This window comes from Apaloderma vittatum, unplaced genomic scaffold, assembly GCF_000703405.1.
Source record: "Apaloderma vittatum isolate BGI_N311 unplaced genomic scaffold, ASM70340v1 scaffold15561, whole genome shotgun sequence".
NCBI lineage: Eukaryota > Metazoa > Chordata > Aves > Trogoniformes > Trogonidae > Apaloderma > Apaloderma vittatum.
Window position 1 is genome coordinate 23,927 of NW_009699849.1, and position 17,298 is coordinate 41,224.

The 17,298-nt window shown below is 37.1% G+C and overlaps 1 protein-coding gene across 1 annotated transcript in view; it reads left to right on the forward strand.

Annotated features, from left to right (window-relative positions):
* SEMA5A (sema domain, seven thrombospondin repeats (type 1 and type 1-like), transmembrane domain (TM) and short cytoplasmic domain, (semaphorin) 5A) overlaps positions 1-17,298 on the forward strand; it is a gene marked incomplete at both ends in the record, with an annotated part of 114,679 nt that overhangs the window by 14,488 nt on the left and 82,893 nt on the right. The window contains 3 exons of the mRNA XM_009878569.1: positions 5,369-5,654; positions 8,280-8,415; positions 11,775-11,979. Of these exons, the coding sequence (XP_009876871.1) occupies positions 5,369-5,654; positions 8,280-8,415; positions 11,775-11,979 (627 nt within the window). The remainder of the gene's footprint in view (positions 1-5,368; positions 5,655-8,279; positions 8,416-11,774; positions 11,980-17,298) is intronic.

Genomic DNA, 17,298 nt, shown 5'->3' on the forward strand with positions numbered 1-17,298 from the left:
AAAAAAGAAAAAAAAAAAAAAAAAAAAAGAAAAATAAGGAAAAGGTCTGCAGGGAAAGCCCTTTGATGATCAATGTCCCTGCAGAATTAGACTAGAGGGAAAAAATAAATGGCAGTCCAGACATTTCGAGAGAAATGGGTAAGCCATCATAATGGGGTTTTCTTGCTGCTTGTCAAAATCTGCTTCAAGAAAGGCAGGGGATTTTTTCGTTTTGTGTATGTGGGATTCTGAATTCAGGGTTTTAAGTAACCATCCAAACTTTTGCATATTTTTGATAGATTCCTATAGTCCAAACTTCTAGCGGTTCTGAGTGAATTGAGGTAGTTCTCTATATTTTTGATCCCTACCTGTTCCCCAGTATACTGCTGTGCAAGGTGTCTATCCAGTGAATATAGTTGAGACAAAATCTACTGAACTCCAGATGGGACTTTCAAGGACTTGAATAGGAATTAGATCAGAGTAGAGAATGGTTTCTGTTGCTAAGTTTGTCACTGGAAAATTTGCATCAGTAAAATGATACAATAAATTGCAAAATATTATGCCATATAAGAATACCTTGAAAATGAAAGAGATTTATTTGAAATAAACGGCAGGCAATAAAGCAGGAATTTTGTAATATCGCATTTAAAAACTCTACTTCAGAAAAGAGTTGCATTTCAGAATTTATTAGAGTACATCAGTAAAATGTAATGTCTAATGAGTGCATCTACTTTTTTGATTATACCGAATTGTATTATAAAATACATCAGCAAAATAAGAGAAGATTGGAAAAAAAATGTCTGACGTACACAGTTTTAGTGCATTTTGCAGTCCTTGCTCTTCCATACTCATAAAATCTTCAATTTAGCAAAAGGAAAAGAATATAAAAGAAATTATGGAGAGCTGAGGCTAGTGGTCAAAACAGACCTGTAGCCAGCTATGCTATGACAGACTAGCATTTTAAGCCAGTGTCCTGGATAAATATGAAGTACAGAGGAAAATTAGCTATTAATAAGCAATGATTTCCTCCAGTTTTATATGAAGATAGTTCAGCTTCTGGGGATTTATACTGTTTTCCAACAGCAGGAGAGGGCTACACTAAACGTATGAATGCACTATACTTAATTAATATATGGGGATGGCAAAATGCAAAAGGAAATGGACTTCATTAGTTATGTCAGTAAGATGAAAAAAATAAAATAGACTGGCACATTCAGAGCTTAAGTTGCTGTTACAATTTTAATCTTCCCATTTGGAGAATGTTTCTCACTGGACGTTGAACCTTATTAAAAAAAGTCTGAAAAGCACCTTCCTAAAATTTAATACCATTAAACATTTGACCAGATCAAATATTTGGAAGAAATTAGTCTTTAGAGCACAACAGTATAAGGGTGTAATTCAGTGGTTAGTGAGGTCAATAAACAAGCTCCAGACAGATGTCATTCAGCATTATATCAGCATCTAGACTTCTAAGATTTTGGATGTATTATACATGCATACATCTAAGTTTTTCTATTGTTTTATGTCTATGTATACAATATGATCTCTGTCTAGATCTGACAAACTTCTAATTTTAGCTTTCTTTTCACATTTCTGGTGCTAATTTCATTTTTGACTGCATCTCTATAGGCATCATACTGGAGATGTGAATGGTCACTTCTCACAGGACAGATCACAGTGGTAATCACAGCTCTTTATAGGATTTGGACCCTATAATCCTTAAAGTTAATTGCTGTTGCATCCAGAAAGACAGACAGATCATTCTCTGTCATTTGGGTCACTCTGGAAATGGTGACATCCACCAACTAGGTAAATTAAGTCTACATCAAAGGATATAGAGTTTTAAGGAGTTAAGAGTACAAGCCAACTTTCTTACTCCAAAGGTCAGGAAGCAGGAAGAGGCCAGGACTCCCTCAGATGCTTTCACAGAGCTCTCTCAGGCTCCTGTTTGCCCTTGCTCCTTCCAGAGAAAGTTTCTGTACAGCTCCTCTCATCTTTTTTCCCCACCCAGACTACATATACACCACTAAATAAAAAAGGTCCAGGAAATAAGCTTAATACTTAGAAGAGTCTGTGGGGAAATGTCGTTGCAGGGCAGTCATGCTGCTTTATGAAAGAAACTGTGGAGATTCCCAGGCTTTGTGCTGAGTAAGAAGACTTGATAAATACCACACCGCAGTGTGTTTGCCCAGCGACAGCACTGACTAGCCACCAAGGGCTTGCAGTGCATGGGCTTGTGTATCTGTGTAGCACTGCTTCATCTTGTTCCCGGGATCTTTGTTGTGTCACATTGACAAGCTCATTTTCTTGCTTTCCTGATTCTGTTGGTTCCATTTAATTTGGGAAAGTCTAGTCAGCCTGACATATCCATAAATCAAATATATAAAAAAAACCTATAAAAGTCATATACTCATGACATTGTTATAGGTTGACATTTCCATGTTGTTCCATGCTAGCTGTATCCTGCCACATACCAGAATCCTTGCGCTTGTGGTGATCTGATAATTCGGAAATGAGATGTGTTTACCCTCCCAGAACTATCTGAAAATTCAGCAATAATTTTATTTGCTACATTAAAAACTTTATATCAACAAATAGCAGTTCATAGTGCAATATTTGGAAACGTATGAACTATTTTTTCCTAGTCAGAAATCTTTTTTCCTTTGAAGCTTTGAAGTGATTCAGTGCACTTTTCTCAAAGAGAAAATGAAATACATAAAGTCTGGCATGATGATCCTTCCATATCCACAGAATTCCCTGGGGTAACTCTGAGATTATTACATTTCATGCAAATGAAAACAGCTTTCACAAGTTTCAACAGCAGGTCAGATTTCATCAGTTCATAATCAGTAAAGTATATGCATAGGTGTTTGCAGATGTGTATATTGGTCCTCACTTTCAAATCCATTAAATGTATGTGCTGGTTTTCATTTATACATGTATTATGATTATCAGTGCAACTTTAAAATACTGTCTCTTGCAGGATTGACATGGATTTTTAAAGAACCCTAGAAATGTTTCACTTCATAGGATTTTCATTCTTACAGTTCCTGAATATTTTATTTGTAATTAATTTTTTTTCCACACTTTGAGTGTTTCTAGTAGTGTTTTTGTCTCTGCAGTGAGATCCTATTGTGCCAATGTAGAGACTTTTTTATATCAACAGGCCTCCAGCAAGAAGAAGCATCGTCGAGCCTCGCTGCAAGTCAGGGCCTCCATGTTTAATGTTTGTACAGCGTGTTTTTGTGGGTGGGTCAAATCGATGTTGAGTATTTACACATTAAATAAATCTTTTTATATCAGTTGAGATTTTTGCAATGATTTCAAAGAGCAAGTGGGGTTATAAGCTGCAAAAATGTGTTGTTGGAAAATTTTACTTTTTCATGCTGTTGCAGGTGGACTGTTTTTCTTAATGTCTACCTTCAGTGGATATTGGTTTAAGTAAGACCTAACCCTTAGTATGGTGGACAAGTAACCCGAGTTAAACTCTGACTAATGATTGCTTTTTCTGTCCTCCACAGAGAGTAGTGGTTCCTTCCATAACTGTAAGAACAATCTGAAAGAATATTATGTAGAGTAGGGAAGAAAATAGATTACAGATTAAGAGAAATAATGACTAGATATGGTATGGATATAAAATGAAATTGGATAATATGGACAGTGGGTTATTTTTTTTTCTTTTTTTTTTTAATTAGCCTGGTATTCCTACAAAGATAGGAATACCAGTATGCTTTAGTTAAATAAATATAAGTGTGTTCCATAGAGGTGAAAATACTGTTGTGAAAATGAATGAACCATAATTGGGCTTTATAATAATAGAAAAATATGCACGCATATATCTCTGGATATATGTTTAGTGTTTGATGCCTGGCAAAACTGTCTAACTTGTCTAGAATATGATAATATATAATTTTGTGATATTTAGCCACATACTTTTGTCATCTTTGCACAGACACTTGTAATTAAAGCTTATGTATCATTCCACTACATTACCTATTCAGCAAATATTAACAACGTTAAAAATGTGGGGTCTTTTTTCCAGTTTTCTCCAGTTTCAGTGCTTAATGTGTAAAAGTGTAGCATTATTACATGTTATAGTGAAAGAATGAGAACTCATAAGCATCAAAGAATTTTGTCTACAGGTCTATAAACTCTAATAATGACGTTTAAAAATTTTTGAAGTTTTTGAAGCAAAATCTCTGAAAGTTTTACACATACATAGAATTAAGATATCAGGTTGTAACAGGGAAAACATTACTCATAGTTTAGCTCTTTGTCTTCACAATAGGTATTTTTAAAGGAGTTTTGTTTGTTTCTCTGGTTTCCCACTTTAGAATAAGATTTGGTAGTGAGAAGAAAAATTTCGCTGGTTTCTCAGAGATGCTTCTATTCTATAATGATTCTTTACACAAGGGGGGCTCTTCTCTGCAAATCTGTGTATCAAATTTGTCTTTCCTTTAAGAATTCATCGGATTGTCAATCTCTCTTAAGATCATGGACTCTGCTCAGCTTTATTAAGCCTTATGGAAAATCAACCACATGTTTATTGTCTCTGGTATCTGCTGTTTCCTTTTTTTTCCTTTTAAGAAATATTGTCATCTATTGTTCTTTACATTTTTTTTTATATAAAATATCTTATGTCTTATGCATCACTGTCAGTTTCTTTGATAAATTCTTAATGTATTTTTTCATAAAAAAGAAAATAATTTGTAATACTACCAAAAGCTTTAAGTAAGGCAAGGCTGAAATGCAGATCATCAAATGCTCTTGTTTAGGGCCAGTGACACGTGGATACCATCCATTATTCTGTGTATCTGGAGTAGTGGCATGGTGACAGAAGCAGAAGCAGAGTTAACAGAACAGTTAAAGCTATTACCTTGTAAGAGTACACTATGCCATATGTGTTGAAAAAAAGCTCAGCGATCCTTTTGACAGTAGAGTACACCGAGCTGGGCTGGGGCTGCCCCACACAGTCATAGAATCATAGAATGGCCTAGGCTGGAAGGGACCTTAGAGATCATCTAATCCAACCTCCCTGTCATGGGCAGGGACACCTCTCAACTGGATCAGGCAACACATGGGGATCAAATGGGGATCGAACCCGCGATCTTGGTGTTGTCAGGACCACGCTCTAACCGACTGAGCTGACTGGCCCATGTGCAATAGATGCCTGGCTCCAAGAGTCTGTCCAGCCATGTCCATGTAGCTCATAACTCTGACTGGCCATGAGCTGACCTGCTCAGGTGTGGTGGGGCAATTCCCTGCAAGGATAGTAAAAGTTGTGTTTTTCTAAATCTGATGTTTGAAGACAAATCCAACTTCCATGTTAGTATGAATGCATGTGTCACAAGAAAGACAACAAATAATCATTTTCTTCTATTATTTTCAGAGCCAAATTTTGTGTCATCTTATGACATTGGGAACTTCACCTATTTCTTCTTCCGGGAGAACGCGGTGGAGCATGACTGTGGGAAAACAGTCTTCTCTCGTGCTGCTCGGGTTTGCAAAAATGATATTGGTGGCAAATTCGTGCTGGAGGATACCTGGACTACCTTCATGAAAGCTCGGCTGAACTGTTCTCGCCCCGGAGAAATTCCATTTTATTATAATGAACTACAGAGCACTTTCTTTCTGCCAGAACTAGACTTAATCTATGGGATTTTTACCACTAATGTGTAAGTAAATTCCATTATATATTTTATTTTGTTGTTATTTGTGACAGTAAACACTAAAGCTTCTGAGCTGCTCTCTTCTGCATATGCCAAGTAAACATCATAAATTCAAACTACTGTTTTGCCCAATCCATTGTCCTCTCATGAACAAATGTCAGTCCCAGTTGCTCTCCACATGAATTGAAGGTGTACGTTCAGTTACCTTTTCATCTATTCTTATAAAGACATTATTTTTCTCACTGCTGTAATACATAAATAAATTATGTATTTATGAAATAAATATTCTATAATTGTAATGTTCAATGATCATTAATTTGGCATGATGGAACTTGACCATGTTAGGAAGAGCTCACCTTACCCAAAAAACCACAAGAGGTACTTTTGTCCTAACATATACTCATGTCAGTTTGTCATTTAAGCCAATATTTTAATCTAATTTTAACTGAACCTGTTATATCAATGAAGTAAAATTAGAAAAGGTATAGTTTGGTTTTAAAAATTATTTTTTTTTTTAGTATTAAAACATCCAATGGGCATAAAACCTCCCTAGACTCTAAAAAAAGAGGCATTCATCTCAGAAACGTCCTTCATTATTTTAAACATGATAAATGGAGTTCATATGTCCATAGGTGAGAGCAGCCTGTGTGTTATGGCTGTGCAGCTCAGTGTTTGGACCACTGGAACAGAATTTCGGATTTTGGTTTCTTTTTCTCTTACCTGCTTGCAGTGTCTTGCTGTGTAAGCCAGTGTTGCATCAATTATTACTGAACCACATTTAGCATGCTTCAATGTCAATATCTTTAGAATTGTAATGATTTTATTGTATACTAAAAGTTTTTTAAATATACTTTAATATGCCTGTGGGGAAAAAAATGAAGCATTTTTGTCAATAAAGACTGAGTAATAGCAAAACCTGCACCCTTTATGTGTGGTTACCATTAAGTCCGCTATAATAACTGCTTTGTAAGGAAGGAGTCTCCTTTAAAATCTATAAACATGAGTCTAATGTTCTTTAGGGACTTCAAGAAGTTTAAGAAGACATTGTTATGCTTAATAATATTAGTGAGCTGCATTTAGAGCAACAAGGCTGGGGAAGGGACTAGAGGGAAAGTCCTGTGGGGAGAGGCTTAGGGAGCTGAGGCTGTTTATCTTGGAGAAGAGGAGACTCAGGGGGGGCCCTGAAGTGAGGGTGCAGTCAGGTTGGGGTCAGGCTCTTCTCCCGGGCAACCAGTGTCAGGACGAGAGGGCACGGCCTGAAACTGCGTCAGGGGAGGTTTAGGTTGGATCTCAGGAAGCATTTCCTCACGGAGAGGGTGCTCAGGCACTGGGATGCACTGCCCAGGGAAGGGCTGGAGTCACTGTCCCTGGAGGTGTTTAAGGAGAGGCTGGGTGTGGCACTTAGTGCCGTGGTCTGGCCCATGTGGTGGTGTTGGGGCATAGGCTGGACTTGATGGTCTCAGAGGTCTTTTCCAGCCTCAACAATTCTGTGATTCTGTGATTTATTGTTAGTTTATATAGGCAGGGAATCATCAAATCTAATGATTTCTACAGAAATTGTTAGCGTGAAACTTGAAGTTTTGGGTTCTTTGAAATAAGAGTGACAGGCATAAGAAAGCAAATTGCTCTTTAGTCCTGCTGTTAAATCCATATGTATTAACTCTTTTTTTCCAGTTGTTGGTAGATTTGCTCCCCTGAGGTTATTTTTAATTTCCAGCATTCTGGAGTTTCTATAGGAGATGTTCTTAAGCTTTCTACAAATTACAGGCTAAGTTTAAAAAAAGGGAATAAAAGGAAAAGAAAGAAAAAATAAAATAATATATATAAAAAAAGAATGCTATCTGCATAAATTATCAGCAGTTTTACCTGCAATGGAAATTTGTGCAACTACAACCTTCATTATTTATCCCTTTATTTCAAATTGTGGAAAACAATGTAGTTTTCCGTATTACGAGCTCTCGGAGTCACTGGATTGTATTCTTTGCACTGTGCAGAATTACTTTATTGTCATGTATATCACATTTTCATGACAAGAACAGGAAATTGCATGTTTTGCCTGGCTGCTGTTTATTTCTGTTTTTTCCTCTAACTGGATATCTTGTAAAGCATGCAGTCCAAGTTGTTTTCTCTTGATGGGTTTCTGGAACTTGCGTTTTTACTGCTGTACAGGATTTTTGTGGAGATGTCTTACCCGGAGGTTCTATAGGGTCTAGAGAAACAGCATACTTAGAAAATCCTCACTTTTGTTGTGCTGCTGTTGCTTGATTAGGAGAAATGTTAACGAGCCCTGAGGATAATCTCATCCTGAACTTTGTAAATAAAAGGTTACAAATGTCTCTAATGCATGTGATTAAGTGTAGAAGTATAGACTTTTGTTACTAGAGCAGCAGGAAGTTCTGATTTTCTCCCACACCAACTCCTTGACAAGGCTGACAGAATTTTTAAATCCGATGTCTGTGCCTGGATCAGCACATCATATATCACTATCTTGAGATATCATCTCCTGGCTGATAATATCTGCTTTGTTAATCGCTTGAAGGATTGGAGAGTTACTGACTGTTTTATTTATTTCTCAGCAAATGGATTTCTTATTGTTGTTACTTAGGTTAATGTTTATATTTCTTTTTGCAGGAACAGTATAGCAGCCTCAGCAGTTTGTGTTTTCAACCTGAGTGCCATAACTCAGGCCTTTAATGGACCTTTCAAATACCAGGAAAACTCTCGCTCTGCTTGGCTTCCGTATCCCAATCCTAATCCTAATTTTCAGGTATGGATATATGGGAGAAGGACAGTAGTTTACGTGCTGTTTCTTCAAAGTGTGCTGTATGGTTCATAGTAAGTAGTTTTGCAGTATGTTATAGTCTAAGACCTTAAAAATTACCAAAAAAAAAAGAAAAGAAAAGAAAAAAGAGGCTTAGGAGATCCCCTTGTTTCAACATACTTAATTCCACAAAATAATTCAAGTTAAAAAGCAAGTGTACTTTGAAGGGTAGGAGAAAAAAAGACGGAACTTCAATATTCTGTCAAAATGAAGCACTGTGGTTATCTGTCAAGGTAACATTAATTCCTGGCTGATGCATGATCAAAATGCTATTTTCATTTACATTGTATTTGTGCTATTAGAACCTGAAAAGGGAATGTTCTCCGACAGAAAAAAGAATGGGAAGAGGATGAGGGTGGGTAAAGGGAGGAGTGATCAGGATTTCATATATTTTCCTGTGAAAGGTGGTCCACACACCCTGAAGAGTCAGATTAAAAGAATTTCTAATGTGGTGTGCCCCTCATTTGAACTTGTTGGTCTCAGAGGGTGTAGTAATCGGGAGTTGGCTGACAGCATAAAGCTAATTAATCCAAGATAAAATCCACTCAGTAGAACTTTCTAAATGAAGAAAAGGGTACTGAAACACATTGTTTTCTTCTTCTGCATACTTACCACTCCTACTAGGAAAATTTTACTGAGTGTGATTCTAGCAAGAAAAATGGAAGGGAAAACAGCATTAATTTAGTGATTAACAACAATAGGTTTTCACCAAGATATTAAGTGTTTGCCTTTATTCCACTCTTAATTTAAAAGCATTTTCCTGAGCTTAGTGCTGCTTCTCTAACAGCCTTCCCTGTCTTCGTCTCAAAATCAGGAGATCTTGGCAAGCATGAAACAGGTTCACCCACTGGGAATTGTGTATAGTTTAATTATGTCCTGATTTATACAAATGAAGGAAAATAAGGCACTGAATTTGGTCTGAAGTACAGGCCATAGCCCCATTACCATTCCTAAACAGTATTTGACATTAGCCCCAAGTGACAAGACTCCATTTAAGTAAGCCATATTGCAGAAGCGGGCCATATTTGTATATAGCTTTTTACCTGTTGTGGAAATACTTGTATTGTCAAAATAGCAATATTAAGAGCATCTAAGTGAGGCTAAATTTTTGAAGAGGAAAGCCTGAAGAAAGGCTTGTATGTAAAACTCTCCCCCTCTTTCTGACTAGGTTGACCAAGTCAGATAAACATTACTCACCTCTCCCTACAAACCTTATTCTAATGTGTTGATAATTATTGTGAGAGCACCCTGTACAGAATGGCACATACAGACAAAGATGACAGCCTGATGGCTGTGTAAAAACGGTTTAAGTCTTTACTGTACTGTCAGTATTCATCTCTAAATCCCAGTTAATACTGAGGTGTTGAAGAAATTTCTTGCTTGGATAGTCTGGTTGATTTTAATATGGCTGATACTTCATCCAATTTACAAGAATGGTGGCAACAGTTGTATCATATCTCATTGAGCAACAGCTTTGTAGGCCAGTGCTAGTGTTAAAAGCTGTAACATATTTTTTTACGGCACAGTATTAAGCCAATTGTCGTTGGCTCTGGGTATCGTTAGTGATGTCAAACTTCTGTTCTTTTGCAGGTGCCATCTTTTATTCTGTTGAGCTTGCTATTAGATTTCTGGCTCTGTACCTGCAGCAGTGATGTATGCCAGAAGCTAGTCTAATGCTTAGAGCTAGGTGTAACTGTTTTTTTGTGAAGTGATGGTGCTTCAGAATACATGCTTCATGTAGATGGGATATATTCATTGGCTGAGTTGGTGGTTTCCTTCCCAGAAAGAAAGACTTTTCTTTTGTAGAGTGCTTATGATAAAACATCAGAAGTTCTGTTTATGTAGTCTCAGAAGTAGATTTATGCTCAGAGTATTCACCTACTCAGCAATAACAGACAGAATTATGTGATTTGAAGGAAGACTACTGCCATGTAGTGATAGTTACATCAGAAATTATATTTCCAAGACTGGATTATATTAATGAAATATTTTCCAGATTAGAATACTGCTGGAGTCCCAATTTGGAGGAACACTGTTGTTTTTTTTCTCCAGAGATTGTTGCTTTTCTCTTCAAACAGGATCATTTCCATCGTAAGACTGAAGACCATATGTATTTCAACGTACTCTGAGTGTTCCAGCTGGAATCTTTCCTGCTTGATAGATTCAGAGAAATTCTTCTTTGGTGTGGTTTATTATTTTCACTGGCTTGACATGCAGGGTGCTAACAGAGCAAGTACTTGTTTCCTGCCAACTGCTTAACTGTCTTGCCTCATCATATCATCTCTTGTTATGAAATTATTTGAGTTTTTCTTAAAATATGTGGATTGGGAATGATGACTAGATTTTACATAGAAAACATGGCAATAATGAAAAAATAACTGGTAGGGTTTTTCACACTGTGTTATTTTGTTCATGTTGTAGTTCATGCCATAATTCATGACATAGTAGAGTAGAAGGAAAAAGTGTGACTTAGATGTACCTTTTCGCATCAGTGACATATTTGAAAAATGATGTGAAGTACTGCTTTAGTTCTCCCATGCAGTTATGTGTGAGTAAACAACTGAGTGTTTACATATTCTCATGTGCTAAGCAACTTTCTCTTTTGTATCCTCAGTTAGGTGAAGAATTAAACATGCTAAAAATAACTGCCACTTACTTTGCTTTGTTTATTTGTGGCTGAAATTTGTGCATACAGTTAGCAAATGCTTTCCTATAAACAAAGACTACAGTTTTCAGATATAAAATGCAGTCTATTCCAAAGGAAAAGCATTGTTGCTGTGGATGGTGCCCTCCCTTCTTAGCTAATAAACACAGGGTCTGAAGAAGCTGCTAGAATTGTTTGTGGTGATTTCACCTGGGATTTCTGTCAGCCTCTGGCTCTTGTATAATGTGGGATTTCCTCTGAAAATCTATGTCTTTTGCACTGTGTCTGCATAAATCATGAAGAAAACTAGTCAGAATGTTCTCTGGTTTGCTGGATAGTAGTTCCTGCCCTGTGAACAGAGGATATAGAAATACATTGCTATAGCCCACTTGTGGTGGTCAGTCTGATGCCCTCCCATATTGTTTAGCATTAGGGAGCCTCCATAGTACTGCCTCAGGAAAGCTGGGTCAAATGTGGCCTCAGACACTGTGTGGACAGTCTGGTCGGCACCAAAATAAGACCTGAAAGTGGAATTCCACAGTGTCACTACAAGATATACTCTTGTTTTCTATTTTCTTGTGGTGTAAATCAGAGCATAAATATTTTTAAGATTCAGGTTACCACTGATGCATATAGTAATGTTACTCTTCTGTGTTTACAGTGTGGCACCATGGACCAGGGTTTGTATGTAAATTTGACTGAGAGGAATCTTCAGGATGCTCAAAAATTCTTCTTAATGCATGAGGTCATTCAACCAGTTATTCCAATTCCTTACTTCATGGAAGACAACAGCCGATTTTCCCACGTGGTTGTGGATGTTGTGCAGGGCAAGGACATGCTTTTCCATATCATCTATCTTGCCACAGGTATGAACTCTGCCTTACTGTGATAACTGCAAAAATTTGAGTTCTGTGAGTTTTAACATTCCGTGAATCAGTTATGAAATATGTGTATTGTGCCTTGAACAACAGCTTTTCCTTTGACACCATTAACTCTACCTTCTACCTATTCTGACCAGATGAATTCAGCAGTTTGCCATGTCCTTGTTTATATTATATTGTGAACTGGCATTGGTGCCTGTTTCCTATTTTCCTTTGAAGGTGCGAAGGTTAAATGCACTTAAGGGAGTTAGCGGTTGGTAATTCTACCAACAAGACTTACAAGTTTCTCTGTATTTTATTCTTTCTATGTAGTTCTGGGTACAATGTCACCCAAGATATATGGTTTAGGATCCTCTGAGATAGAAGTAACTTTACAAGTAGCAAGTAGGATTAGTATTAGCCCAATAAAAATATGAATTGTGGTTCAATCATTTATTGAATTTTCCCATGAAAGCGTATCATTCTTCAGATAAGATTGCTTCTTTTGAGGCTGACGCAACTATATAGTAATTTTGTGCCTTTTAGTGAGAGGGTATTTTTGTGCATACTATCCTCATAGCTTTCTCATTGCGCTCTTTAAAAGACTGGCAGTAATATAAGAGCTTTTAATAGGTTAAAACTGTGCTTGGATTTGACATATTCTAGTCAAAACAGCCAGCTGGTTGTTAAGTCATAACATTTTAAGTGAAATCATACCAATACTAAATGCTGTTTGTATTGTAGAAGACTCCTGATAGAAACTGAATTACAGAAACAGGTACTAAATTGGTTTTATAAGAAGAGACTATCACTGCTTTGTGGAAACTTTACACTATAATAGTGTCATTTGTCATAATTCCAATTGCCTTCTGTTTTCAGTTTCCCTTACTGTGTTACCTCTTGTGCTTGATTCAGTAAGTGAGGATCTAAAACTCTGCATTCCATGGTTCATTAATAAATTGTGTCCAGTAAAGATTTTAAGTATTTTTATGCATTCTTATTGCTGCTGAAAACATATTGCTCCTATACTCCTTGTGATGTATGCTTGCCTTCCACTTTCTTTCTTCTCTGTACCTTTGTTCTAGTGATTCATGAAAGTAGGGTACTGCCTTAGCTGGATTTTTAGTCTGACTCCAGCACATGCTTTTATGTAATCAGACAGTGTATGTTTTCTAAGTGGTAGAAACTGTACCATAAAAAAACCCCCAACAAGTAACATTATTGTGTTCTTTAAGTTTTCTTTATATGGCCAATTCTATTTTACTTCTGTTTCACTGAATCACAGTGGATTTTGTTAACTTTGCTTCTGCCTTGCTCCCCCACAACTGTGAGTGCTAAGCTTTATTTCCCAAGAAATATTGATATTCATTTTTTCAGAAAAATTAGCTTTTCTGGTAGATTTTGAAATTGCCACACGTGTTTACATATAAATGTCGTGTCTACAGTGTGTAAGCATGGATTAAAAATCCCAAGATATACTGAATTACACAGTGTAATCTACTTAAAATCTTATGATTTGAGGAGAAAGATAGTATTTTACCTTATTTGGGGTTTAGGTCATAATTTCAATTTCATTATATTGGCAATAATGCAGCATCTTAGTTCTCCATATTCCTATCTTCGCTTGTGTAGAACTGTGGAGTAGTTAGCATCAGATCTGCAGTCAAAGATTACTGAGAAAATACCACTGCTTCTGTAAACAACAGAAACTAAAAGGCAACAGCTCTAACTGTGAAAATAAACAATAACTCTGGAAGCACACCAAGTAGTTTAGAATTCTTCACAATCAGCCTTACCTCCACATACGATGTCATCTGCCTTAAGCTCCTAACACCATAAAGCATGTGTATGTTTGGGAGAGCTGGAAGACTCTCACAGTTACTGTCAAACTGAGAAAGTTGTTGCTATTGTATCTTTTCTGTTTTAATTTACCTGCATTATTAAAAGTGGTGGCAAATTAAATTTGGAGTTAATTTTTTGCCACAATGCTTCATCTTTGAAAAAAGCCAAAGGAACAATCTAGGGGAACAACGGGCTGCTCTGCCTTCAGTCCCTGGGAAAACCAAGGAGCATACCTCCTTGGAGCACACTTCTGTGAGCAGATGATGGAGAAGTTGGCTGGGAACATTCAGCATGAATTTCCCAAGAGTGAGTCACACCTGACCAACCTGATTAATTTCTGTGGTAAATGTCTGGATTTGTGCGTGATGACAGAGTAGCACCTCAACTTCAGGAAGACTTTTGACACTGTCTTCCGCACATCTGGCTGTATAAAACCTGCTTGAATGTTGAGCAAGAACCTCATGAAATTTGACAGGTGCAAATATGAAGTCTCAAATCTGGGAAAGACTAACTGTGAAATGAGGGAGAGACTGTCTAGGGCAAGAGCTCTGCTGAAAGGACTTGGGAACTTTGGTAGACAGCAACCTGAACATGAGCCAAGAGCATGTCCTTGCTGCAATGAAGGGCCAAAAGCATCTTGAGCTCTATTAACTGGAACATAACCAATAGATCAACTAAGAAGTTATCTCCCTAAACTCAACACACTTTAGACCGTATCCAGTTTTGGCCTACCTGCAATACAAGAATGGTGTTGATGAATTGAAGAAAATTCAGTGGAGGGACACCTTCTGTTGGAGGCTGAGCATCAGACCCTAGGAGGAGAAACTGAGGGGAACTGGCCTTGTTCTTCCTAGATGAGAGCAGGTTGCAGGAGGGGCCTAGTAATAGCCTGCAAAGCCCTACAGGGTGTTTACATGGAGAATGGAGCCAGGGTCTCCACAGTGGTGCATAGCTGGAAGACAAGAGACAGCAAGCAGAGAGTTTCAGCCTGAAGATATATATAGATAAATTTTTCACTCTGAGGACAGTCAAGCGGTGGATCAGATTTCTAAGAGAGGTAGTGCAGTCTCCATCCCTGGATGTTTTCAAGACCAGACAGCAATCCAGTCTATGTTGTAGCTAGCTGTCCTTTGAACAGAAGATTGGACTTAGGACCTCCTCATGTCTCTTCTAACCTAAAGTATCCTCTCTCTGTCATATGCCAGTACAATGTGCAAATTGGTTGGGCTAAATAACATTTTTGCTCAACACTGTGATAATAGATGTCATACTTTCTGCTGCCAAAAGAAAAGTGCATTCAGCTGTAATGTAAGTACTGGCAGTAAGCAATTTACACATAATGGTGTAGAGCAGGATGGATCCAATCAATGCTGTGTGAGATGTACTCTGCATAACTTTTGCAGCTATAATTCATTACAACATTCTTAAAAAAATTGTCTTCTAAAATGCACAAAGCTGGTTCACTTGAAAGGTAGACACATAGATTGGCTTGAATTCTAATGAATGCTCCACTGTCTTTGTTATTCAAATCAAAAATCCCATTCTTTGAAGCAGATGGGCAATAGTTAAGAGAAAATTTTCTCTCCCCTCTCTCACATTCACTTACCTATCCACGTGATTACTAGAATACTAATATTACAGAGGAGAATAAACCTGACAGTATAAAAGTGTAATGTAATTTCATTAAACCTTAAATAGATATGATGTTACTTGAGGAGAGACTGGGAGTAAGCAAACAAATGCATTAATGTGCTGTGTCAACAGTCTTAATTTCCTAAACTTTTGCCAAGTCATCATTCTGCTGGGAGATTCTGATGTGCTGGGATTTAACAGCTCCTGCTCATATAAAAATATACTTTAGCACTTTGGAAACACATCTTAATCTTTCATGAACCTGACTTCTGACACAGAATGAAGGGATGTATCGATTCCTGCACATTCGATGCTTAGAGCTAGCACAGTGCTGCTGGCTTTAGGCAGGCAGAAATCCCTGGAGCAATTTTCAGTGATTTAGAAAGGAAAGTCAAAGAAATCATTCACAGAAGTCCTGAACTAAAAATCAGCTATAATAATAAGATAAAAATAGGGCAAGCTAGAGAACAACCCAATATTCTGCCAACTTTTCAAGTTTAAAAGACTTCATTAGAAAAAATTCCAAGCTATCCATGTTATAGTTTTGTTTCTTTCTCTTTTGTCCCTTTTTCCCCCCTACCAATTTTTCTCCTTCTAATTTCTGCCTTCCAATTTAAATTCTTAGGTGTCACATGATTAAAAACTTTGCCAGTATCAAGACATTTTCAAAGCATTTTTCAGAAAACAGGATACTTCAACAAGTGCAAGTAGCTCATATTTAGAAGACTGTTTTGAAATGTATTGATTTATTAGAGCAAATAATAAAATTATTAGGTATGGTGTCTAGTTTGAGGCTTTCTGAAAACAATTTCTGGTTCCTGTTTCTTGGGAGTTCAGAAAAGATAAAATTTGCACTGTCTGAAAGGCCATATTTTAAAAATGACTTGTTGGAAAACCTCCCATGTTTTCTCTGTTCTTCAGTCCCACTGAACAGACTATGTCCCCTCTGTAGCCTGAGTACAGGTGACGTATGTCCAGGGAGGGATCTCGATTATAGCACTGATGCAGTTGGGGTATGGCTAACTTATAGACAGCATTAAACCTGAAGAAAGATTTATTGTTGGCTATGTTGCATGTCTCTAAAGAGTCAGTTGTTCACTAAACTGTACCTCAGTTTTTATGCGGTAAAGCCAGATTTTATCTGAGGCTTAAGGATGACTGGAGGATGTTAAACAGGTTTTGAACTTCTCTTTCCCAAAAGTTCTAGAATGTGTTTTTCCTCCCTCTTAATACCTCAAAATTATAGGTAGAAATGCAGAGAATAATGATAAAAATAATTCTGATGAAACACAGACAGCAATTAGTAGAAGCAGAGGGGTTTCATGAAGAAATTACAGATTATATCTTTTTGAAAACACAAATGGATTTTCCATATGTTTGCCTTTAGAAGGATTATAACAAAAAATTTCTTCAAATGTGACATTTTTCTCATGAATACCTGATGCTGTAGATGATCCAGAAACTAGTCCCAACCTCTTGAAGTATGCATGAAACTCTCACAGTTTGATTTCTCTTGTTTGTCTTACTAGGTGAGAGTAAATTGATGCAAAATGGGGCGTGATTTCTTCTGGTTTTAATTGCAGTTCTATCTGCCTCCTTTTGCTTTTGTTACAGTACATTCCACTTCTTGCTAGGGGACAACCCAAGGTCTTAACAAGTAGTCTGGTGTGTGTTTTTGCTAAAATATCTCAGGTGAAATATTGCCATTTTCCTGGCAGACTACAGCTTCTGATCAAAGTGTGCAGCTTTCACAGTTTAACGTGCATGGTGTCATAATATATGTAGTACGTGCAAAGTTGCTAAGCTTAAAATTATAAGCAAAAAAAATGTATGCTTATTTGCATTTCATAC